Below are 27395 nucleotides of genomic sequence, written 5' to 3'. Positions count from 1 at the left end.
CTACCTTGTTTACGATATTGCAGCGACTTTATGATGATTCGCTACTACCAAAAAGGCAAACGAGAGATACGTAGGGTGAAATGTGAGGGTTCCGTTGCGATAAAACTGTCGATTACCGTAGGACGGATAATAAAATCGTGGCTCATATCGGGACCCATCATTCACGATCGTTCTGCGAGAGAAATATTCGTTTCCGCGCGAGATCGTAAAATATAATGATCTCGGCCAAGCGATCCTTGACAATTTATGTACTGACGTAGATACGTATCGCTCTTGTCACTTTTGTCATATCTTTTCTTAAATACAATTTGAGAATCTGTTTCGATCTATTATTCGTTCGATGCACCGTAATTTATCCGTAAATCCTAAATAATACATGTCTATAGTAATAGATCATTTAATTAGAAGATCAAACATGATCTACAAGCACACTTGATAAAAATAAAGTACATTTATAGAGCATATTTTTCTTCTAATTAATTCGTCAAAGTATTTTTAGTCAGTGTTACGAGTCTATCAGAACTTCAACGATATGCCACACCTTTCGTAAACAATAGCTGTAATTAGCTCGTTATGTTCCCCGTAATTAAATTCAATTTCCGGGAGCATATGGCGCAATTCGAAAATAAAGTCGTTTATTTTCGTAACGAACTCCGATAATTTGCCTAACATTTTTTAATTTAACGAGGTATATAGAAATTTGCAAATTTGTGAATAAGGAAATAATTATCCCGCGTACTTATATTATTTTTGTTTGCTTTCCTTAATATCTGCAAGTTTAAATAAAATTCGAAAAATTGATTTTCTTCGATGTTATATAAATAGTTGTCACAACTTGCCTCTCCTCAGTTGCACTTGCTATATATTCCTGGATACGGAAAATGACCCTTTGTTTCAAGGATATAACTGCACTTCCGCCGCGCCGTAAATCGTCGTGCGCGATTAGTGCAATTAGCTCTCACGTCGATCCGCCCTGAATTACCGGGGCCAACGAACGCGGACAGGTGCGCGTTAATTAGTTCCACGAAAATTATTCCTCGCTCCGCGACTTCGCGTTGTTTCAACAACGAAATCTATCAACGAAAACGAGAGTTCGAGCTCACGACGAGCACTCGGACGAAACTCCGATGTTATTTACGGAGACAGATAATCGTGCGGTATGTTCGTAATTGACGTTCCTCGGCCGAAGTCCGTAAATCTCTCGGTATCCCCGATTAAACAGCGTTCGCAGTGTTCTAATGAGTCACGTTAATGATCATTAAGCGAACAACGACGAGGTAATTAATGAGCTTTTTATAAATTGTGTGAACATGTGTTTTGCGATTATTAATAGACACTACTATGGCGTTTCTTATTATTAATCGTGCTTTTTTGTGCTTTTGTCATATTATTAATGTTCAAATATTATTTAGATTTTCTGTTAATATATACAAGTCTTTATAAAATGTTATGCTATCAGATAGAATTACATGAAAGTGTAATATATTTTCATTTATAATTGGGTTCTCATGTAAAATTTTTTTATTAAGCGGTATCCATAATTAATGTAGAGAATCTAAGCCGATTTTTAATACTTTTTGAATTTAAAAAAAAAACCTAAATTTGAGAAAGTTATAGCTTTCTAAAGTTTCTTTGATGACGGCAACTTCAAAAGATTTCGCAACAACATTATGACGTCACGCACATTTTCGTGTACTATATTTTCTTCAATTTTGAAGATATTGCAAAAATTCAAAAAGTTTACAAAGAAAGTATGCCATGATCTATCAGAATATACTGTTGGGTAAAAGTCGGTTAAAGACCGAATTTAGAAGAGTTTAACATTATTGATTTCATAAAGAACTGCAACTTAATCTACGAATTTAGGAGAGAGGAGATACTTTTTTATCGGTTTGTTGAATCTTTCCGCGCTAATACATTGTAAATCAGGCATGCATTTTCCGCAATTATGATTTTCTCATTGGGTTGTGCACGCGGTTATTCGCGCGCTACTGTTCATTATTAGCCTACGATGGTTTTTAAGCCATCGCGTCTGATTAATATTTAATTCACCATAGATGCTCGGATCGTTAATTAGCTCCGCGAAATGAAGCACCGCCGATCCGTTCTGTAGAATATCTCCGCTTCCCGCGGCGCCGCCGCCACGCCGCCGCGCCGTATGGTCGCGCCGCGGAAACTATAGTTTACGATCAACAGGTGGTTATAACGAATATCATATTCGTGATGTTATATCGGGAACCTCTAATCGCGAGATCTTTCACGCTTCATGGACAAAGTTATGAAAATCGAATCATTCGCGTGATAAATTCGCGGATTTACGGATAGATCCTTAGAACTCGCGCTTCCTTCTCGCCATTGGCATTTCGATGGCGGAAAAAAGTAGAAACACAAGTACGCTTGCGTTACGATTAAATAAATGCACCGAGTTTCCTCTACACCGCGCGAAATATAAATGTTACGCGAACGAGGGTTCTACGACTTTACGACTTAATCGCGGTCACCGCCATTTTAATTAGATATGTTCGCGTTTGCTTTGCAATTCATTCTTAATACATTAAATGAAGTATATTTAGGCAGAATGACATGCATGTGCAACTGAATGTTAATTAAATAAAAAGATTGATAAAAGCAACATTACATATGCAAGCGCTGCATATAATAATTCTCATATAGCAATGAAGTACGGTTACAAATAATGTCGTGATGTTTTCGTAATAACTGGACTCCTCGTCGATCGTATCTTGTCGATTATTAATAATAAATTAAGAGTTCATCGCGCGAACTGCGATGATTGCATGCGTTTGAGCGGAACGTCTCTCAAGAATGCAGTTCTTATTTGCATCTCGGCGGCATTTCATCAAAATTGAAATACCGCTCTGATGCCTTTCCACGTACACATACATATTTTTAATTACCTATTTGTCCTAGTTAAAAACCACACCCACGTGTGCTCGCACGCGTGCACCTACGCGCCCGATATAAATTATGCATTGATTATCGCGCACATTAACGCTTGCAAAATGACTGAGAATATGCTCCTAATTGTAGTTTCTCATTTTTTTAAACTGGAGATTGAACTATGAATTTTTTATAAATTGATCGTGATTTATGCGACGGAAATTCAATGCAATTAAAATGTTATAACAAATTAATGAAATTTAATACAAATATTATGTTATATTTATATAGAGGAAACATATTAAACTCTCTTCCAAGCATAACTTATGTGCGAAAAATATAGTGATTTTAAATAAACTTAGTTAAAAGAGCTTTTCGTCTAAACAACAAAACTGCATTTGGGGGACTGTACATTCAGACAAATATCTACGAAAAACTATTTTTTTTACATGATTAAAATATTTTTCCAAATCCTAGAATGACATCAGTTATATAGCTCTGAGATATCGATGTTACTCGTGTAAAAACCGAATTACATAATACAGACATTCACGTTTAGGAATGAACAAGTCAGAGTCATCGTCTGTCGCGTGTCTGTCGCGAATAATTTAAATTCATACCCATAAATTGTTGTGACATAACACAAGTCCGACGTTAAACACGTAACTATATAACTTACGGCACATTATCTGTATGACTGTATGTCGTGCGAGCCACGAATTTCGAAAAAATAGCGGATCATTAACCGTATTTGGGCACACATCGACGCTAAGGCAGCTTTCGTTCGCCCACAATTCTGCGGTTGCGCAATATCATTATACCAGATGAATTGCGAATTACGCGCGAATGTATAGCGATTTATACGTCGTCACGGTAGCCGTATTATAGTTATAATTTTCCGGGATCGCACGATACAGGAAAGATCTCATTTCTCGCATTACCGTACTCAGCTGATATGGCGAACGAAAATGTTCGACTGGCGTGGTGCGGACTAGGCAGGCATGATATTTTTCAAGTTGATTAATGTCGCTCGATAGAGAGAAAGAGAGAGAAAGAGGTTACGTCTTGTGAACAAATAGTTCCTTCGTTTCGAAGTTTCCGACAGCGAAATGAGTACAAAACGATATCGGCAAAATTGATGATATAGATTGATCGCCTCGGTTGTCAATTTCATCAAACTTCCCCCGAACTTGGATCATGGGTCACATGTTTCGTTATTTTGGAGAACGTCTGCCGCGACGTATATATATCGACCTGCGTCGTACCGGCAACGAACCGTTGGATTTTCTTTCCAGGTGAACTAGAGCGAAGAGGAGAAGCGCTTGTGAGCAGATTGCCCGCGACCTACACCCTCGCACACGCGCGTGATATCGTATTCGTGATGTGTGCGCGCATTAGCGGTTAATTAGTCTTTAATTATTCGACTCCCGTTATTATTCGCGACTTGAGTCGCTAAGAAAAAAGGGAAAGACATGACGCGGTTCCGTTCACCTCATCCCAGCTCTACTTGAACTTGAGAAGAACTATCTTTAGGACGACGACGTGTACACGCGTTTACCAAAGATGCAGAGTGTCTCGACGGAGGGTGCCTCACCCGGCGGTCGCCGGCTGTCCCGCAGTTTTCACTCCTGCCTTCGTGGAGCCGACCAGGACGACCTTGAATCAGGTATCTAGAATACGGAGTTGCATGCTGCACATTCGCCGTAAGCGAATCGCGAGTAAATCGCCGATACGATATAATTGCGATATCGTTATGCGAGAAGAGGATATCTCGGCAGTTATAATGGCAGATGTTTATCGAGGTTTTAAGTAACGATAATAGCGGTCTATCTTCAGACCGCATCGATTTTTATACACGGAACTGAAATATATTATAGAAGTCGAGCGTTCGAAAGTGCTTGCTTCAACGATTCTTTTTATGGCGCCGTACGATCTGGGGTGCGTAGGATAATAACGCACAAGATTAATAAATATACGTAGGTGAACCCTACGCAATATCGCGTGCCTACACTTGTTAAAGTCGCACTTGCCTTTTCTGGTGATCGACGCCTCACGATACGAAAGAAAGCTCGAAATATGGAATAATTGCCGGACAATTTTAATTGCTTGAGCTGTCGTCCTCCTATTTCTTTCTAGCTAAAAGTATTGTAACTTAATTATTCTTTGCTTACGCACACACCATTTTCTCTTTTATTTTTTTAAACATGCACTTATTTTAAATATATATATTTAGATATGTACATATTTTAAATATCTCAAATATACTCCCCATTTTTGTTCAAGTAGACAAATATTTTAAAACGTTATTAAAACATTATTAAATTATTGAATATCTGGACTTTGGACTAGGATCTGGAAGTCAGACTGTTTTCGAGACAACGGTTACCAGACACATGACGGTTATCGCGTCTGTTCTCGCGTCATAAAAGTCGCGGAACGGAAATACGCATACCGCGATTGATACTAAACAGATGACACGGCCTGGCTCACATACCCTCGCCCATGAGCTGTGCGGCTCACCCGTGTGACACGCTATTCACGAGAGTGGCACGCTCGTGTTGATACTCACGATCACGATTGCACACACCACACGTCAGCGACGCGTAAGTGTAAGCGAGGGAGAGACCACGTTAATATTTACTTTCGTACGCAGCCTCCGTTCGCGGCAGTCCATTCCCGACTGTATCGTGTTCACTGTCTCGAGCCGGCTGAGAGGACTCTCAGTCGGTGAGTCGATCCGATGTCTCGGATCCTCGACGCGATATTTCGATCGACGGCAATCGTCATCGAAGAAATTTGCCGCGGATGTGTGAGATGAATAAATTATTTGTGAATACGTGGTCATCAGTGAACAAAGCGACGTTTTGTTGCAAATGTAGAAATGGTTTGGGTGCTCCGAGATTATTGATCAGAGATTGTTATTATACATTCGGAGTATTTATCGATATAAGTGATTGATATATTCGAGTTGGATAAATTGACGATCTTCAGTTGTCGATTATTGAGAACAATAATTGAATAGACGACACTTGAGTGCCGTATCTTCTTTTATTGATCTATTCACACCTTACATATAATTGACCTTTGTAAATCAAGAGAATAGAAGAGAATATAAAGTAATTCTGGATATATGTCACCGCCAGATGATATCAGATTTATGTTTTTTATAATGTTATAATTTTTTATATACATCAAGAGTCATATCAGAAATTATGAAAGAGACAATTTTTCACTTTTAGAGGCAATCGGTGTCTCAAAATTTGTAAAAAATTATATATTTCTTTTTCCATTTGAAACAAACGGACGGAGATTTGATCAAGACTGGAAGCTGATAACGGTATACTCGATACGTATCTACAGCGATATCTAAACCGGAACGACAGTGACAACTTGCCGAGCGGCTAACTGTCAATCAGGATATTATACGTGCTGTTTAGTGTTAAGTGATTCATATTAGCAGTACGGACTATGATAATAATCTTCTAATTCGTGAGTGTTCGATGATTACGACGCATGTTCTCGCAACTTCTGCAAAATGCGCAAGATGCTTTACCTGCAAATTGTTTCGCTAGGTCATTACAATATATGCATATAGCAGACGTCACGTATAGTATGTTGGAAGAATTGCAAAATAACCGAACGCTTTGCAACGTTTGCTCATCGGTGCTATCGATCTCGGGTGAACAGGAAGACTTTCTACGAAATCCGTTATTACCCATAAGGATCGTAGCTGTTAGCGCGATCGTTAATGTCAAGAAAGATATTTCCGCCAACGAGAATTGATAGAAAATCGAGAGACTGCAAGGCGAAAGTTCCTCGATCGTCATCGTGTAATTTACATCGGAAATTGCGAAAAATTACGGAATATTAGATTTGTTCGTGTTGCTTGAAATTCTCAAAAATTCCTGCATTTAAAACGAGGAAAATATATATTGAGCGTTGGAGAAAGGGAAAGCGAAGATTCTAAGTGCAAAAAGTGCAGGCAATACGAACAGACTTATTATTGATATTCTTCTAAACTTTTATAAGAAGTCATATTTCTCCTTTTAATCGATGCTTCATGAAACAACAATGAATTAAGATGCAGTTGGATGAGCCATCGCGAACAATATTCTAATAACGAAGAATGACGCGAGAATGAAGACACTCTTCTTCAGTCGCGCGATTCTTAGATAGATGACCTAATAATCAAGGACGACTCAACGTGTTGTAAGATAATCTACATCGTCGACATGAGGATCCGTTACGTGCCACAGGATATCAGGAACTGCCATAGACGTATGATACTTTTATTTTTAATTAAAAAAGATTATTAAACAACTATTTAAAAAAGCAAATGACAATTTTTCTTTGTTTAAAAAAGCATATTACGATTTTTAAATTTAAACTAAAAGTAATTTATTTTTGTCGAGTTTAGTATACTATACTATTTTGCAAATTACATCCTATTACATCCTTGCGCTCATAAAAATTATTTTTATGCGTGCAAGGACATAATAGGGTGTAATTTGCAAAATACACAGTGTAATAAACACGAGGAAAGTAAATTACGATTTTTAAATTAAACAGTTTTTATGAGCACAATAAATGCATATACAACGATGCAAAATAGCATCTCGAGCTATTATATTTCGATACATTATTAATTATGTAATGATTGCTTCATATACTGCAATGCAATTGAAGTAGTAAGCTGTTTATAAATTATTCTCACGGTTTTATCAACGATGTTAATTTCACTAATAGGTTCTTTTTTCATTTTTCAATGAATATTAAACATAATAGCTTTTTTCGTTTAATAGGTATCCCATTTTAGGAATTCCATAATCAACAGTTCCAATATTATGTCGTAGCTAATAAATCTCCAAAAGATTTCTTGCATATGCTATAAATCTCGCGAGATGATTACCGCCAAAAATTATTCATAGTCCGAAGGCAATTGCTTACAATTGATTTACATAGACGCGGCTTCTAACTCGCGTTCCGCTAGAGACTCGGCTAGACCATAAAGCTAGCTCACGTAAGCGTGAACGCTGCTACTTTATTTGACCGTACGGAGTCGCGTCTGTTATAGACGCGCTAAGATGAAATAATGCGTTACATTTCCTAATTTTATTTTCAATCCTAATCGCAATATTTTATATTTTTACTTTTTTTTTTTAATATCTCTCACTGATGTCTCTACGTTTACTTGGACAATCAGATGTGTCTGTTTCCGAGTCGTACGTCACAGAGGAAAAAGATAACCCGTTACACGCACGATATGTGTGTTTTGCGCGATGCCTCTTCTGGAGTATCGAACTCGATTCTGGTGCGTCGTCTTTCTTGGAGCAAGCCAACGCTAAAAGCGCCTTAAACGCACGCTTGATCTTCGTAAAACTCGTATTGAAACGTTGCTTCTGTCGATTAACGTCATTCAAATAAGTGATTTGAATCTTTCGTGATTAGCAAATGCTATTTAATCGTTATCATTTCGATATAAATCAGGAAACAACATGCGTGTATTTAATACTTAATATGTACGTGTAAAATGAAAAAATATCCCGTTATCCTGCGTTGCACAATATTGAGGTGGAAATCCCGTTAATTTTCTCTATCGGATAATTTATATCGTGGATTGTTTCTTTTTTGCTAAATGTCGGTATTATCTTGTTTTATTCGCGATTTTATGTGAAATTTAGCAAAAAGTCAGATAACGCGTTTTGATTCATCTACCATGCTACTTTCAAAGACACGCACAAGTATATACATAAAAAATATTATCATATTAACAGGAATATTTTCCATGCTCAATAAATGGTACAAAGTGAAATATAAAAGTACACGCATTTAAATTAATGATAATCCCGCCTCTGTGCAGTTGCATTAAAATTTAAATAACAAAACCGAGGGAGTTCTCAGCGCAATTATACGATATCCGAGATGCAGCACTGTCAAGCTCCATTAAAATATAATTTTTACAAAAATGTTGCCTCACGAAACAGCGCGTTTGTGAACGAAAAAATGCACTGGATCTCATAACAGACATCATTTACAGCATTTTCCGCACTGTCTACTTTACTTTTATTATAACTTTACAACTAGATTGCGGCATAAAATGATATAAATAAATTAAGGGACATAAAGAGATAAATTTTATATTGGTACCTTGATGAAATGTTTTTCCGAGAAAATTAAATCTTTGATAGAGAAATGTTCTTTTACAAACAGTGTTAATTCAGGGAAATTTATTGTGGTAAATCTGAAATTTTTTAAAGTTTAAATGTATAGATAAATATTATAATTTTATATTAATTGTAAATTATAATTCTGGAGATTATGTCTATATTTATAATTACGTTACTGCTGAAGAACTCAGCAGTAATGAGTCTTGAAGCATGACAAATTTAATTTAATAAATAAATCTTGAGAGTCAGTTTAATATTCAGTATATCATATTTGTAATCGTGATTTAATTAAGAAATTGAGATAAAATTTGTCTTGAGACAGTTTAAATTTTGTTTCATTTGTAAAGCATTAAAATAGTTTTTCAAGCAAAATAAAAATAGACTTGATTCTTCGAGTAACAATAATTTTTCAAAATGGAGTAACTATAATCAACCATTGAAACTGTTATTAGAAGAAAAAAATAATTCGTGTATGATAGTTAAATAGGTTGCCAATAACATTTACATATATATTAATCAAATTGAAACAAATTCTCTTATTAATTAATAAGTATTAAAGTAATAATATTTGTATTCTAATACGATCTCTTAAATGAATGGAATTAATCGTTATTTTAAATGATGCTAATGAATCCACAAAACAATTAAGGCGCAAAATGCTACAAATAGCTTATTTAACGCAATTAATTTAAAATACAAGGAACCGGATATTCAGGGACATTTTTATTTCGTAATACGTTTAAATATTTCGTGAAAATTAACTGGCCTTGACGTTTGTTTTTTATATATAGCGCGCATTATCGCGTACTTGCGCAAGGCTGCCGCGCGCCGTGTTGTCATTTATGCGGCAACACTCAAGCGGGCAGGTAACGGTGCGTGCCAATCTGCGTGTCATCGCATTATCTCTTGGGACGCAGTCGCAACAAGTATTAGAGAGTACGAAACACTATCATTCTTCACGGTTATACAATTATTAGCAATTATTGGCTCGCGCTAGTAAGATTTCGTCATGAATAACGCGTGGCTTTATATGAGAGCGGTCGATTGGTAATCGATGGATTCCAGGTTTGATTTTATGCCTCGATGTATAAATGGTTGAGAAGTTAAAGGTTTTGAGTAAAAGGGAGAATATGAAATTTAATGGAATTTGCTGTAATCCGTTTCAGGAACAATAAAACTGATACATACGTGTATAGGTACATTGTAGTAAGATTTCATATATATAAATGTATCGAAGCGGCGACTGTTATCGAAGCAGATACTTTACATGATTTACTCATCTGGAAAATTGAAATGGAAAATGGAAATTATAAATTATTTCGTATGATAGTTACAGACGCTAATAATTTTTTTAGCAACATTTGATTGATCAAATATGTAATTTCTTTACCGTTTTGAGATTAATTACGCGAAATATAAACTTCCCTGTTATATTTCATATCTTGTTATCTAAGATAACATAATAGTAAAAATAAAAATACCACAGATTAACATATAGTTTAGATAAAAAATGTCCGTCATATCTTCGTTTATATTTTTTAGAGATATAGGAATTCAAATTGTGCATATGAGACAAGCAATCTCATTCATATATTTCTTTGGCGAATTGAAAATATAAAGTATGGACTTTATGGCACTAGTAAAATTAAATAGACACACAAAACGCCATTTTTAATGGCTTATCTCATAATGGTTTTATTCTTTCTTCTCCTTAGCAGGCTCGTTATCATATATTATTCAGGCTCGAATAGCTGCATATTTGCTACCTAGCAATTGTACGAGAATCTTTTTACGGAATTACAAATCAAAACGTAAATAGCGTCTTTTACGAAATAAGTACGAGAAAGATTAATGCGACTAATGCATCTGTATCTATAATCTGGAGTAAATTCTGTAAGTGATTTCTCAGTAAATCACTCGCAATCAAAAAACGTCATAAATATTATTCAGAAACATTATAACGAACATTATGTATTGTAAAAAGTATACAAATGCCGATCGAACCGTGACGTTAATAATATGTAGTTATATAAGGAAGGATTGTCGCTATAATTACTCGATAATTATCCTACTCGTCAGAGTAGCGTGCTCTGTACGACGTCCAAATCTTTGACGCGCTTATCTTGGCGTGAACGATTACGCGAGTAACCACCGTAAAAGAAGTTGCACAAGCGCCTTCGTGTTTCGCTTTTACGCGCGCAAACGTCTCGCAACGGTTGTAAGAATGATCGTAAAGTGGCATTCGAATTCACGCTAGAGAGAAATCGCTACTGCAGATACGTATTCCCTGCCAGGCCGACCGCTTCTTCTCGATCGTATTTTTCTGGTTTGCATGAAACGTGTAACTTTGTCATCCGAATTTTCCTCTTCTCCCTGCAATTGCAACATCCAATCCGATTCGGAAAAAAATGGAAATTCTAGAAATAGAGTGAGTGTATTGTTTCAGTACATCATTCTTCATTTTACTTTTAGAGAAAAAATATGTTTATTATGCAGAAAAAGATTATGACTGACTCACGTGCATTATTGTCATTATAATTTTCTTGATAATTATAAATGTGATGACTAACTCTATAATTGTTTACGTAATACAAATCTTACATAGTATTTGCTCTTGGAAAAAAACGTGAATATTTATTCCTCTATGCGATTATATATTGTTGTAAAATATTTAGTATTAAATTAGGCGTAACAAATTATTGGATCAATAAGATTAAATTACAAATAAAGTAAAACTGGATTTTAACTTTGAAAATAAAACTCTGAAAATAACTTTATTTGCAACACATAAATACATGATATTTCGTTGAGATGTTTGTATAAATTTTACAAAATAATTAATACGCAGCATGCTATCTTTATGGTATGTATCCTATCATTAGCCTTATCATATAACTTTCCCTATTAATATTCCTTTTCTGTGTATCTCTTTTTATTTGAACGTCTACATTAGTTTCCTTAAGAAAGTCGGTATACTGTCACGTGATGTACGGGAGGGATTTTCCTTACAAATCCAGAGCGTAATTGGATACCAATCGATCATAATTAGTGCTGGGACTAAGGGACAGGTTAACGAAACGTTAATAGAGAGATGATTCTTGCTAAGAACTTGTGTATACTTTTCTCGTAAGTAAGAGTAGGAACTTGTTACGCGAGATCGAGACGTCTAAGAATTCGCGCGAAAAGTCTTGAGAGTACAAATTTATTTACGTCGACGCAAATAAATTTACGATTTATTGTTAGTATTTCAAATTCCGTGTATCTAGCGACCATTAGCATCAGCGAACGTTCCGGATGAAATTAAAATCCTCTCACTTGCACATTATAGATAACGTTGTAAATCTGGTTTAGACAGTGGTTACGCGTCCATCAGCGGCGAGCGATCAATCATCCGCCGCGGTACGCGCAAGAAAGCCAAGAACATTCTGCCGGTTTTCTTACAATAAATGAAACTGATTCTGCTGCTTTCGAAAGTGTTAGCAGCAACAGGATGTACGCGCGATCAAATATTTACAGAGCCATGATTTTCTCGGATATCACGCAATTTATATAAATCAGGATTACTACATGAATTTCTCTTTTCGAGACGAGATAATTATCATTAGTGAGCGTATATCGCGATACTCGGCAATTATCGTTATACTTAGTAATTCTTGCCAGTAGTAAAATTATAGCAAAAGCAAAAGATTATTCTTACACTCGCAGGATATACTCTCTCGTTTTTACACGTTTCCTTTAAAATACATCGCTTCTGTTTTCTGCTAAGATTATTTTCTTTAATTTTCTATTACATCTCAGCGGTTATCGCGTTTTCGTATATTTAAATAGAATCGAGTCGGGTCTAAACGCATCGACGAATCCGTATACTTATCTCAGAATTCACGGTGTATAACTCATGTTCGCGGTTTCATTAGAAGGTTCTCGTAATATTTGTACGTGTCTCGTATATTTTACCATCGTACCGTCACATAAGATCCACCGCAGACACTTTGAGAGAGAAAGAGAGAGAGAGAGAAGGAGAGACATGCAATTAGTTGAGTTTTCTCGTAAGCTGAGGAAGACAAAACTGTCGGCTATTTAATTTATCTGCAATAACGCGTCGATGTATGACACAGTGTATGACAATAATTTTGCAACATTTCGCACATTATTTTGTAGAAAGTATTTTGTAGGCTCCTCAATATATAATTCTGTCCGCGCCGCGGTGTTTCTCACTGAAAGCGTATTAGCGGAAACGCTTCGTTCGAATTGCGATGGAATTATATTTGAATATTAAAGTTAGAAAGTGTCTACTTGAAAAGAAGGCAAAAGAAAATATCGAGCATGTTAATTATTAACAGTACTTACTGTCTTGACTTTTTGGTTTTTATTTTTATTCCGAAATAATTAAATGTACTATATGTTAAATGTAAATAATTAATGTTATCTTTATACATTTTATATACAATCTTTCTTTGTGTGTTACATTTCTTTGTAATAATGCAAGATTTCTCTCAAGATTTCTCTCAAGCTAATATTCTTAGCAACGCACCTCTTTAAGACTTAATATGACTCCATTTTCATCGAATTATTTGCAGTTACCATAAAGTTTCGAGATTTTCTTTTTCTACAATATTTACCCCTTTAATCCTGATCCATCTAGTTTAGAGAAAATTTCGCTTTGTAACGAACGTCATGCACATTTCGATCGAATGAAATATCGAGTTTAATAAGATCCGATGAGATCCCGTCGTAGCTTTTTCCAGTAGCTCCTTCCAGAGCCACATATTTGACGTCTCGGAGGAAGAAAAAGGGACGCGCGGCCTGTAATTAGCACGACCGTTTGGCGCGTGCAATTAGACGAAAGTGTCCGCTCGCGCGCGCGGATGCGACGTCTTACCCTGCCCGCGCCCAAGCTGCCGCACACTTGGCGCGGCCGGGACTCGCGAGAATTGGAGCGTACTCTCTCGGATACGGTCGGGGCGTCCATTACCGCCGCGCCGTGCGACGCGCCGTGAAAAAGCTGTCCCCGCGAAAAAGCCCGCGCGAAACGGAGCCGCATAACAGAACCGGCGTGGCAGACTTCTGGTTCCGTGATCGCGGATGCGTGCAGTCGACGCTTCTGACTGCTCTCTCGTCGCGAATAGAGTCGCCGGTACTTCGCATCGACGGCGATATTAAAAAAGAAAAATTGATACTATTTCTCTAATATCGCTAAGAAGTTTGGATAGAGATTTTCGCAGGTGTTTCTCATTATCAATGCGCAACGTTTGATAATCTTGGCGGATCTTTTAAAAAGATTAAATAGATATCGCAAATATTGAAATTTCTTTGCCAAAACGTATAAAAATATTATAATCGATCAAGAACTGACTCTCATAATGAAATGATTTTCAATAAAATTAATAATTGTTACAATTTTGAATGTTTCAATGCCCCCAATGTAACAGCTCAAATAATATGAACATGATCATTTTCTGTTTCAGGTGAGTCTAAAAGCAGATCCTTACCTAGAACTACTCGAATAGAACGGGACCGCAATAATGCTCGAGGTGAGTGTCGAGCGATGGCACGTTTTTACCCCATTTTATCTTGTTTTTCTTCATGCTCTTTTTCCATTCCACGTTTAAGAAATTTATGTGTTAACTGTTAACGCATCTCTCGCGCTTATATAACGAAAAATTTTAGGATATAATATATCCAGTTGAAATATTCAAAAAGATATCGTATATCAAAGTTAAAATCTTTCGTTATATAAGCGTGAGAGATGCGTTTTTTCTAATACCTTGAGCCTGATTGCAAATGATAAGCACAATAATAGTATATTCAAACGTATAATATCACCTTCTCGCGTAAATTCGCCGTTAATGTGCAGCCTACACTTATCGCCTCTGCAATTTCTACAGAGAACAATACTTTTCATTGAGTAAGATGACAATGATCTATTATTTACAATAGCGGTTACATACGTATAACATTACGTCAAGAGATATTCGCCTCTTTGTTTCCGTCGACTTTGCCTTGAAAAAAGGATAATATTCTAAGTATAAGCGCTTAGCTTGAATGGACAAATGCGTGATAATATGTTAATTCAAGTAAATGTCACGATAATATGTATATCCGCAGAAGTATCTCTTCTTGCGAGGTCTGGCGGTCAGTAACAAGAACCTTTACAGTAATAGCAGAACTTAAAGCAATAACGCAGAATATAGGTATAAGTTTTTACGAATTTTCATAAAATTGAGTGTTAATTGATGAAATTCCGAAAGAGAAATAGCCTGATTTAATTATACGTTATGATACTTATGATTGATGTCACGTCCGAGTTACATCACATTACGTATTTAATGAAAAATGACGTCAATTACGATGATAGAAGAGAAATGTCGAGCGATCGAGCGAAAGTGTAATGATAATGAGCATCGTCCACTTCTGATTCGCTGCTGCGTCTTTATTGCGCATTGTTAAGCATACACACAGGCATACCAAAGATAAATTGATCGCAAGGTCGGAATCTCGTAGGCGCGAAGATAATGACAGAATTAATTCGTTAGGCAATCAATTGAGCCCTCAGCCCGCAAACGCCTTGGCATTCTTTCTTTTCTCATACATAATGATTATCGTACTAATTCGCTAATTAGCGAATAAAAATACTATTATATAAGTATAAAAGCAATATTAAGTTATCAATATAATACGTAATTTTAATATCCATCTTTAAAAGAGAAAAAAGGTTCGATACAATTATTTTTTTAAAATATCCTACCGACAAAAATAATATTGTAATATTTAAGATTTCGGTATTTGCTTGGTATCTTTTTATAAAATGACGTTAAAAAAACGACTTACACGACTATGGAGTTAATACTTTTTTTTAATCCTCGCACTTTTTGTTTCTCACATTCGCAATTTCGTTGCCCGAATCAGCGACACAGGAATGGAATTTACGACGGGTAGGAACGTGCTGATGCGTTTTTAGCTTTTTACTTTCCTGGCCCTTTCTCGTTCGCAGCGTAAAAATTTAATTGTTCGCCGAGTGGCTAAATTAGATTTTTTCCGCTTACTTTGTCTCAGTGTCTCTCGGCGCGGAAGATAAATGGCGATTCTCTGGTACCGAGACATTTATAACATTTGCACATTTATTATCAAAAATTCAAAATAATAAACATTTTCCGTAAATTAATCGATTTGATTGATTTTACAAATGTAGGTATTGCATGCAATGAATAAATATTTTGCGAAATATTGAAAACTGTGAAAAACAGAAACAGGATATGTTTTATTAAATATTTTATATTAATACACAATGCGTGTATTTGTATATGTTATTTCGTTTGAATATATTAATGGAAAAATATGATGACATAATCATAATACGATATTTCTATTACCAAATGTTGAATAAGTCAGAGACTGTATTCTGATACAGAATGCAACTTTATCGACATTGGGATCGGTACAAGACCTTGTGAGCCAGCACGTGGCGTCAGCTACGGATTATACTGGAAACGGTGTAGTTTGTGAGAGTTGATGATAGTTAAAATAGAAATCTTCTACGACAGCATTAATTAATTCTATTTCATATTTTTAATAACGGATACTGTTCGAGACATTGAGACAATATATTGTCTTTAATTGACTTTTTCCACGTATTAGAAACGTACTAAAAATTTAAAAAGTCGGAGAAAAACTTTATTAATCAAAAATTCAATCTTCGCAAATTTGGGCGACTTAACAAACTGTATAATTTGAAACTATTCATATAATAATTATATTTCGTGGAAACTGTAGAAAACTTTTCTCGTATAACATCGACAATATTTTATTAATACATCATTTCTTTTGATCTTTCGAAATGACGGACGCGAATTATATTTCATGATCGAAGCACATAAGGCGCCGTCTCGTTAATTATCGCTGGTAATTAACGTAGCGTATTGGATACGATATACGTTCGAAGTATCACGTTAAGCTTTCTTCACATCGAATTCTTTCGACGTGCGTGTCGTCGTATAGCACGCTATTAACGGTCATACACCCCCTATAAGGCAGGCACGTGAAGATCATGGTCGGATCGTCGTATATGGCTGTCCATTCGTCGGATCGTTGACCGTGTGAGAGGTGATACTGTACTCTTCGGCTTGGAACTCGCCGCACGTTCGCGCGCACAGGCAAATTAATTTCCACTTAAAGCCCGCTCAAAGCTGCTTCCTCCGTATTCCGCTTTCCGTAAACGCATAACGCTGTTCTGTGTATGTACCCATCGCTTTCCGTGATCTATCCTCGCTCGTACGCCCGCACAATTGACCGATCGGTCTCGGCAGAGGCGCGTGACTTTTGCGGAAATTGCCTCCCTGGTTAACGATCTCGTGAAAGATTCTCGCTATTCATTAAGCGCAATTTCTTGTGGAAAATAAGCGCTCGCTTTTTGCGGCGATTAACCTGAGCGTCCACGCCGGTGGTCCGTATTATTGCATGATATCCGTGATTTACCTTGCAGGTTTCAACGTGCATCTATATAATTGCGAAAATCTACGCGAGTAAAGTATGTGCGAGAAAAAAACCATCGTATATTTCTCGTGTTGATTTCCCTATTTTGAGAGAAGCCGCGGATATCTTTTATAATTATCTTTTGATAAGTTTTAAAATTATTAGTTTGCTCTACAGGTTTCTTTAATCTCTACATTTCAAAATCAGTTTCCTTCTGATAATTATAAGATATAGCAAGTAGAAGAGGTCAGAAGAAAATTATTTTATTTTACTTACAATCTTTCTGAAAAGAAAATTAATATTATTTTTAAAATATGTGCAAAAATTTTTGTTTTTGACATTTATGCCGTATTGCCTTTATTTTGTACATAAGACATAATATTTTGCATATACATTAATTGAATGACGTATATGTTATTTTATTAAACAAATCACAGAAAAAACATTAGCAAATAACATTGTGCTAACTTATCGTTGCTTTCGGAGCTATTCTATCGCGTTAACATGTCGTTTTATGGCTAGCCTTCACTCTTAAATTTCACTTCTTTCCCACGTCTCGCCGACCAACCTTCATCTATCTTTCAGCAAAGCGACGCAACATTATCCCACCTAAATGCCTGTAGTTCTTCCGTTTCGCGCTAAGTGGCCTGTGTGGCGCGGTCTCGTTCTACAAAAATTTATCCACTTGCGGTTAATTTATGAGCGCACAGTAGAGGCCGTAATTCCTTCGTTTACGTAAGTAGCCCGGCGTGTACTTAAGCATATGATTAACGAAGAGGCAGCCTTCTTGGAGAATATTGCAGCGTTATTAAAAAAATACAATGTGATTGCAATCAATGTTTGTGCGATATATTTTAATGAAGACTTATTATTTGCTTATATTCTATATTTGGCTGATAAATAATTAAAAACAATGTCGCGTAATTCTTTTGTTGATCTAATAACAATTTCCATCACGTTTTCATACATTTTATAATTGATTGACAGCAGAATAGAAAATTTGCTACGAAACATAGCAGCCCGCATGAGATTCTGCAATGTCACGAACAACACGGGCGGCGCACAATATGTACCGCGCTGAGAAAGAGAGAGAGAGAGAGAGAGAGAGAGAGAAAGTGTTGTAACATAACAGAAATTACACAACGGATTGAATGGCCGTCGCCAATACGATTTCACACTCGCAAATTAATCTTCTCCCTTCGATTCGTAACGATAATTGCCAGCGCGCATGATGACGACTTTTCCGTGCTATATCAGTTCGCATTTTCTTCGTGGCCGAGACGCATCGATACGATAGGTTGCATCGCGTTGTATTCCAACTTGCTAGAACCGAGCATCTCTCCTGCGGTTGCACAGTCACGTACTCTCTGTCTGCCGATTGCACCTCGGAGCAGCTCTTTCTCTCTCTTTCTCTTTCTCTCTCGCTAGCTCGTTTCTCCTCACGTATCATTTCTTCGTGTCATTGTCCCAGGGATGTAGCAGGATATCTCGATTCCCTTTGATAGGAAATAGGAATTAAGTCGCAAGTTGCGATTTAATAGAACAGAAATAAATAATATATAAGTATGTAAAAGTATATAAAATAAGAATGGCGCTGAAGTATATATAAATTATTAAATTCGTTGTCTTATGCTTGAAATGGAATTAAATTATTAACTGAATTTGATATAATACTTCGAATTAAAAGTTCAATTCTTTTATTTTTAACATTGAATGTAATCATTATGTCATTATATCTTAATTTCAATAAATCGCTCGTTATATTTTTTCACAATATTTATTTTGATATAAATCGTAGATATATTTATTTAAAATCTTATAGGAATTAAAAACATTTGTTATTGATAAATTATTATTACGATTTAAATTAGAGTTATATGTACAGAATGTAATTCGAGGAAGAGATAGGAATAATATGGGACAAATTAGGAAAACGTGACACATATGCAAAGGCTCTTTTTTATAAAGATACTGTACCATTATACACCCAGTGACCTTTTTCTACTCTCATTTTTAGGATCTCGCACATGTTAGTCGCGTGCATTCAGTTTATGTCCAGCTGACACGATATTCCTGTTTTTCCTAAGGTTTCTTGTTATTGGCAATATTCCTGCACTTTCTGGTCACACGTAATTTCCACCTCCGCGCTTCGCGCGCTTTATCTTCACTTCTTTATCTGTAGCATACTCATCCTATCTCAACATCATCCATTTTACTTTAACTTGTTTTATGTTACCAAAGAATCTCCTTTCTCCATTTTGAATTCCATTCCAATACTAGATTCATTCGTTTCTTCTGTCTTCGCGATCGAGAAGCATGAAGTGTTAAGAAGATGTTTGTCTTGTAATCAGAGTCCACAAAATCCACAAGCAAAAAACTTTTCTTTTTAAATCAAATTTTTTAATATTATTATTCATATAAAATTAGAAGTTATAAGTATTTTAATGTTTAAATAACGCGGAACTTAATTTTAATATGAATACGAAAATAATAAAAATCCGAAAGTAGAAAATTTATATAAACCATATAAGAACAAAGCTATAAACATCTTTTATTAGAATAGTTATCATCCTATATTTTATAAATATATTTATTCTATTTTTGTTCTTTCTCCAGAAACGATGTAAAGTAAAAGCGACACAGCAAAAAAACGTTCGCTGCTATTCGCTTGTTTTTTTTTTCGTTACAAATTAAACCACAAAATCGCATTACGATATGCGACGAATAATAATGATGCATATTGAAGATATGTAGCTTATACACATCGTGCTACTCTCATATGTTTGGGCAAAAAGTGACTTACCGCTCGTTATAATTATCACGCATAAATTACAGTGCACTCGTCCTACGCTACGCGTCAATACAGAGTCTGAAACCGCGCTTGGTAGTGAATTAATACCTGTCGGCGATATGTCTGAAAGGTACAAGCGCTTCCAAGGCACACCCTGTAACTTCGGTTCGTGATATCCGGGAAGTGGCAAAAAAAGCTTCATCAGCCCACCTGATCATAGCCAAAGTTTATGTTTCGAGCAATATACGTAACTGTTAACTACTGGCGCTGTTCTTCCGCTAATTGCTGCGCGTTAAATCACTCCCATCTCGCGCAAACTGAACACCAGCACCAAATACGGATGCTGAAGATGAGAGGCAGGGAATAAAAAAGTATTAGCTTAAAGAATGAAAAAGTAATGCCAGACAAGAAGTAAAAATTTCATATTTGTTGAGTGATATTGAGTTTGATTATTATTTCGATTCAGAAAATAGAGACAATGTTTCTTTATTGATGGGAATTTATGTTATCAGAAATATAATATTTTGTTAATATCTTTGAAAAGCTATAATTAAAGCTATTTATATCTTCATTGAAACAAAATAATCGTTTGATAACCTTGGATGAAAATAATTCCTTAATAAATGCATGTACGTCAATTGTAACACATAGGTAGTAATAATATTTGTATTAACGCAAACTGTACTTATAATGTATATATCTACGTTTTACATAAAAAGAACTTTTAATAATAAAAATCTTAAATCTACTTTTTATTGGAAATAAATTATTTTCATCAATTGCTTAGAAAAATTTGGATATTGCAGAAATAGTCCTAATATTGCTTATAATTCTTCAAGAAATTCTCACAATTTGTCGTGATACTATAAAAAAAATCTAAAAGGTACCACAATGTACCTTTGAATGTAACGGTTAAGTTTTGGTTTTAAACTTTGTGGTTTATAACTCCACGTTCTGTCGGCTTCACGGAGTGGCGCGATGCCGAGAGAGATTGTTAAACGCTAAGTAGTATTTGTAAATTTATTCCTAGGCGTCGGTGAGAGCATTCCCGGCGCGGCGGACAGCGCGGAATTTCTATCTCGTGAACGCGCGCGCGTTCAAGGTATGGCAGATAAAGGGAGGAGTCGCGAGAAACACTGCATAGTTACTTTAGACCGGCATCTCTCGCCGTCTCTCTGGTCTCTCTCTCTCTCTCTCTCTCTCTCTAGTTTTTTCTTTTCTTTCTATTCAGGGCCCGTCGTCGCGATGCAAATATGTTTGAATGCAAATGCTCGCTTGCCTCCAGAGAACGGCGGTAACGGAAGTGGTAGCGTGTACGCGTGGATCGCGCACTCCGTTATATTTCCTGCCCGACGCGAGCCGTTCCGGTGTCTCCACACGTGCGTTCATATCGATTCGCGTGTGGTTCTCCATGTAAATCCCATCGTCGGCCACCCGGGCCACCGTACCGCTTTTAAGCCCAGAATAAGACGCGTTTCTGGGAGCTCACGCGAGCTTTACCGCGGCGAATCCCCGCTAAAACGTAAACTCGGTACAGTCGTTGAATCTTGCAAAAGTCATCTCGTTATTAGCACATATCCTGAATAAATTTATTACGAAAAGGATCGAGCCAATCGTCAAAATTTCTAAATATTTTCTCTTGTACACAATTTTAGTAATATTTATAGTTTGTTCTCTTTTTTCTTTTTTTTTACAACTTTCAAACAGTGTGTTAAGCGATATTTTTATTTTACGTATATATTAAAATTGTAATTAAATTTATATCAATTGTGACGTTAAATTCGATTACATTGTAAATGTTTAGATTTTTTTTACATGGGCTGAAACGTTGATATAAAAAAGAATTAGCTGTATTATACTTTTTATATTTTTTATTTAATGGAGAACTATGTTATACATTTTACAATAATAAAGAATTAATACGAATTACACGTGTTATTTTATAGTAAAATATGTGGATACATATGTGAACAGAATCTACTGGAAATGCAGAGAAGCCGGGACAGTTCGCTCTAATTTTAGATTCTGTTACCGAGCGGAGGGCGTACATACCTTCATACGTATTTCGGCGTATTATGTTCGACGGTCCGGAAATAAAGTCGCCTTTCAACGTCGCGCGGGCGAGCACCTACATGCAACGACTTCCGGCTGGCTCGACGACGTTTTGTTTATTTCTCTGTTATCGCCGTAACATGCCCGTCGTCGCATGAGAAGAATCACAAAGTAAAAGTGTTTGGCTGTATGACTAGATGTGCGGAAACTCGTGTGAGACGAATACTAATCCGTTACGTGACATTTATATATTTCTATCATATATTCTCGTGAAAAAAAGTTCCAATTGCGAAAGTGTTATTTTGTTAGGATTAATTAACGCTACTCTTGAGCTTTAGGCTTTAGTATTAGTCTTCTTTTGCTGCACCATCAAATGAGTATCAAACTGAATATTTTGTGCAATTTTTATATTTTCCCCATTTCCCATAAAATAAGCCCCAGAACATATCATCGAGAGCATAATGTAACTCTACAGACTTTTTCCATTATGTAAATGCGACTAACGCATTAACCGATAATTAAACTGAAAGTTACTATCTTATACAAGAATCGCGTTAGTAAATATTAATAACATTATAATTTCTAATTTAAGTATTAAATGTAGTATCATGATTTTATAAACTTTTACTGCATATACATATATTAGAGTAAATATTATTAAAATAGTCTTATTTGCCAAATATATAAAAGCAAATTAAATTGGAGAAAGTTTTATGTAACCGGTTTAAAAAATTCCAGTTTCACCATTTCGAGATTAAATCGTATTCATTCAGCTGTTATACGACGCATAATATTAGTCATATAAAGTGCGCGAGCAATTGCGCCGAATGCCATTCCATGCAACAGTTGAAATCGATATAAACTATGTCCACATATGTACAGGCTCTCGATTTCATCAAATCTTTTAAGAGATAGTTTTTTAAGAGATATATATCTACTATACTTACAAATTTTTTATAACAAAATGTATTATTATACAGCTTGCGTGGAAAGTGGGAAACCCAAGTGGAATCATTTTATGTTAAGAAATAACTTTCTTATAAAAGGCGTTAAAAAGGTTATAATAATATTGGATTTTGGTTAGGTTTTTTTTAGAAGCAGGGACGGATCCACTCCCTCGCTTATACATATACTATTTTTACATACATATTAGTCACTTATGTTTCTTTCAGTCCTGAGAATAACTATTATATTTTTCAAACTTCTTTCGTTAGCAACTTTTTAATAAATAACGAGCGAAGGCTAAAACCTTTTAAAAGTTACTCAGGAGGATAATTTTTATAATATATGAAGGACAAGCTCATTGTGTGTTGGAGGTGCCTCCCTTAAAACAGAAGTTTTATCAATATAAAATAACGCAAAATATCTATTATTTTTATACAACTTTGATAATTACAGCTATGACATATGTAAAAACACAAGTATATATTTTATATTAAAAAGTTAACAATTTAATAACTTGTTATATAATCCTTGTGGTTGTTTTGCAACAATCAAAAACAATTATTTCCCGATCTTATTCTCGATGAAATCTAATTCATTTTTATTTCCTCGATTTCCAATATTATTCTATACACAACAAAAATTCAGTTTGATCGTGATTTCTCGATTCGCTCGTCCCACTCTGACCTAATTGATCTATATTCCGTTCACGTTCGATACACTTGTCCAAAGTACGTCGCTGCTCCTCTTTCTTCAATACAGTTCGCAATAACGGTGGGATACATTCGTCCTGAAGACCGTTTCTTTTAGAGCGACAGGTCTCGTATCTTTCCAACTGGTAGGCGGGAATGTATTCCTTATAGCGAGCAAGCAATTCTTGCGAGCTGGGCAAGCGCGATGTATCCTCGGAAACCTTCTCAGGAATTAAGCAAGCACGCCTATAGGCTACCGCTGACCTCTGACACGCGGATGCTTTGTCCGACTTCGCGGATTCTATCCGCGTTACCTCAGTTCGCAGTATCTGCTCTGAAGCCAGACGTTGAAGTTGTTGATCGTCAAGACGTTTTTGCGTCGTGCATATTTGTATCGGCGAAGATTTTGCATCTGATGCTGAAGATTTCGCGCGAAGAAAATTGCTGCAAACATCCTTGGTTGCTGGTCGGACTGGTTGGTAACAACTGGCTGAACAAACTCGTCTCTTGTATCTTCTCGAGGGTTTTTTCGAGGAACTTGGTATATCGGAAGGATCAAGACCGTTCTTGCGTGTTATTTGAGAAAGCGGATCTTTTATCTCTGGGCAAAGCAAAATATCGATTTTCAAATCCGATCTCCCTGGATATGCAAGTTCGGAGTCTGGGGAACAATGTGTCACTTCTGGTTTCGGCTTTCGACATGGAATACTTCGTTCTGAAAGAGCCCGTTCGCTGGAAACTCTTGTTTTTTTATCAGAAATCGCCTTCTTAGCAGATTCAGTTACTGGCTGAATGATTTTGTGAGAGCTACCTTTTTTCACCTTCGATCCTAAATAAATACAGTAATTAGTTCCATCACCTTCGTTTGTCTTTGTTGAGCACTGAATGACTCTAGCCAAAGGGACCTTGGATGTTGTAGTGCATTCGACGAAAGTCGCTGGCTGCTTAGACAATTTGTCGTCGCAATAAGATGCTCTTAAAATATTTTTTGATGATGAACAACGCAATATTTTGGAGGTGGAGTCGTCGAGTTGCTTTTCGTTCTTGTCAAACTTCAGAATCGTAGAGGAGACAGTTTTCAGTGGTTTTATTTTATCAGCCAAAGTTACTGAATCATCGATATGAGATTTTAATATATAGGATGCAGGAAGTAAGACGAACTTATCAATCGTCCGATTCTGAGAACAGATGTCGATCGAGCTAACTCTCTGCTTTACGTCTTTACATCGCGGTGTCACCCTGAAGACAAAAGAGATCGTTTTCGAGAAAAATTCGCTGGTGATTGCCTCGTACGTGCTTGCCGTTTAAAATAGTCAGGCAAGAATAATATATGTGTCAAGTATTTTTAAATATTTTGATTCTATCATTTCTGCTATATATTCTGCTATATATTCTGTCATTTCAGCTCCTTTAACATCTTTCGAACCAATGCGAATGTTACATGACTTTATATGTAGTTCAGATGTATTCTTATAATAGTCTTATAAATCGACATATGTATTTTCCTTATCTTTTTTATTTTCTTCTTACATCACTATTTTTTGATGTCACTAAATCTACTAATCTTATTTTTGGACATTTTATTTAAAAAATACGATTTTATGATTGTTTACTGAATCGCTGATCCTCAAGGTGTCAGGTTTTTAATTTCTCATTCAATCAATTCTATGTATCAGTTCGATTCGCACGATTTCCTACCTCGAGAACGAGTCGGACGACGGTTTCATCTCTATGTGTAGACTCGAATTCCGAGCGGTCGCTGCGGTGTCGACGGGTACCTGGACGATCCGGGCCACCGGTCGATCGGCCTCGAACCGGCACTCCAGCACGGTGCATCCCGGCGGATACTGCGAACCGTGATAGCAGATGGGCAGCGTACGTTCAAGGCCGCGGGACTATCGGGAATCGAATTACATACAGCTGGCATCGCATATTCGAGCTTTATGACGCGCCTTTATTCCGCGGTAGCCCGAACACCCTTTGAGATCTCTACTTGAAACCCTATAGCCGCGCCTTCTTCGATAAATTTCGCGTTAAATGTCGCGGTCTCCGATCGCGGTCTAGATCGAGAGAGAGAGAGAGAGAGGAAAGAAAGGCACGGGATCTTTGCGGTGTACGTGGCAAAGTTTCTCAAGGTCGCGATGCTCGCTCAGGCTCGAATTACGCGTCTTGTATCGCTCGACCACTGACTGCGTCGCCTGTTGCCGGCTTGTTAACCGGTGGAGATATTTTTTCTACGGTATATCTACTTGTAATCACGTTACGTTAGGCAGCTTGCATTTCGCACCGCTTCGACAGGCGATAATTCCAATTTGCATTTATCGTTGCATACTTGAGTAATGTACTGACCATTTTTTATGAATAACATTTGACATTTTTTTTTAGAAAACTGGTATATCTTTAAGGCTTATACAGTATATTATATATGTCTTGCACATTTATTATGGAAACTTTGCGTAATCGAAAATACAAAGTAACAGTTGATAATATCAACAGTTTAAAAGAACAGTTTCTGTCCTGAATATATTAATTGTAACAATACAAATGATATCGTGACTTAATTACATCGTGTGACAAATTGGTATTTTAATTACCAGCTGGAAAATACCGCATGACAAAGTGGCGGTTTCACAGTTTTACTTGTGACGCGTATTATAAAGGAGAAAAGTGTACGCGGCAGATAAGAAAGCGAGGTAGAAGAGACGGAATGAGAGAGTAAAAAAGGGAAGACAATCGTGCGCGCAGAACGTGCAGCTGCTCGGAGGAAGAAAATATGTGGAGGACGTGCGAAAAACTGGAAAGAGGAAAATGTGGCAAAGGCGAAGAGAGCGTGGCAACGAGAGAGAAGCTTCCCTTTCGTGATGACTCATTTACGGCTACCTACGTCACCGTGAATTAACGGAGACGGATCTGTGACGATTTCTTTCTCGACGGTTTAGCCTGCAAACGAAATACGGGGACGTCGTCCATCGTTCGGTCTTTTTTTTTTACAACATCGCAATAAGAATGAAAGGAATCTCGTGATTCATGAAGCGCTGTTTCCGAATGAATCGCGCCATTCATCGTCTCTGTTTGAATATTTGTAACTCTTGAAATCTTACATGTGCATATGCAATGTGACGCGTCTCTGTTTAGCATTAATACTTGGTTGAGATAATGTAATTTTAAGTGTATGATTTAATCTTTTAAAAGAAACTATAATATATAGAGATTCTAAAATCTTATGTTAAAATTAAGCTACCGTATAATAATTACGATTAATTTTTTCTTACTCGAGATCGCGAAGCTTTCTTTCGTTGTTTGCGTTGTGTTTCAATTTTGTCGCAAATGCCAGCTATAACTTCGGTCTCCGGGTCTTGCCTAAAATATGCACTAACATAAATA

General features: G+C 36.4%; 1 protein-coding gene across 11 annotated transcripts in view; it reads left to right on the top strand.

The window, feature by feature from the left end:
- The window catches only part of LOC112453837 (ras GTPase-activating protein nGAP), a 296057-nt gene that overhangs the window by 203472 nt on the left and 65190 nt on the right, over window positions 1-27395 (top strand). For 4 of the 11 annotated variants that reach the window (XM_025014810.1, XM_025014808.1, XM_025014809.1 and 1 more), the window contains exon 3: window positions 4194-4564. The exons of 6 other annotated variants lie outside the window; for them this stretch is intronic. In XM_025014810.1, coding sequence (XP_024870578.1) covers window positions 4462-4564 — 103 coding nt within the window. In that variant the 5' untranslated portion in view covers window positions 4194-4461. Of the gene's footprint in view, window positions 1-4193; window positions 4565-7030; window positions 7177-14530; window positions 14597-27395 lie in introns of those variants that run through there. One more of the 11 variants, XM_025014806.1, reaches the window with a different exon arrangement.

Source organism: Temnothorax curvispinosus, unplaced genomic scaffold, assembly GCF_003070985.1.
Source record: "Temnothorax curvispinosus isolate PA1 unplaced genomic scaffold, ASM307098v1 QBEX01004731.1, whole genome shotgun sequence".
Lineage (NCBI taxonomy): Eukaryota > Metazoa > Arthropoda > Insecta > Hymenoptera > Formicidae > Temnothorax > Temnothorax curvispinosus.
The sequence above is the reverse complement of the archived record's forward strand: the minus strand, read 5'-3'. Positions and strand labels throughout refer to the sequence as shown.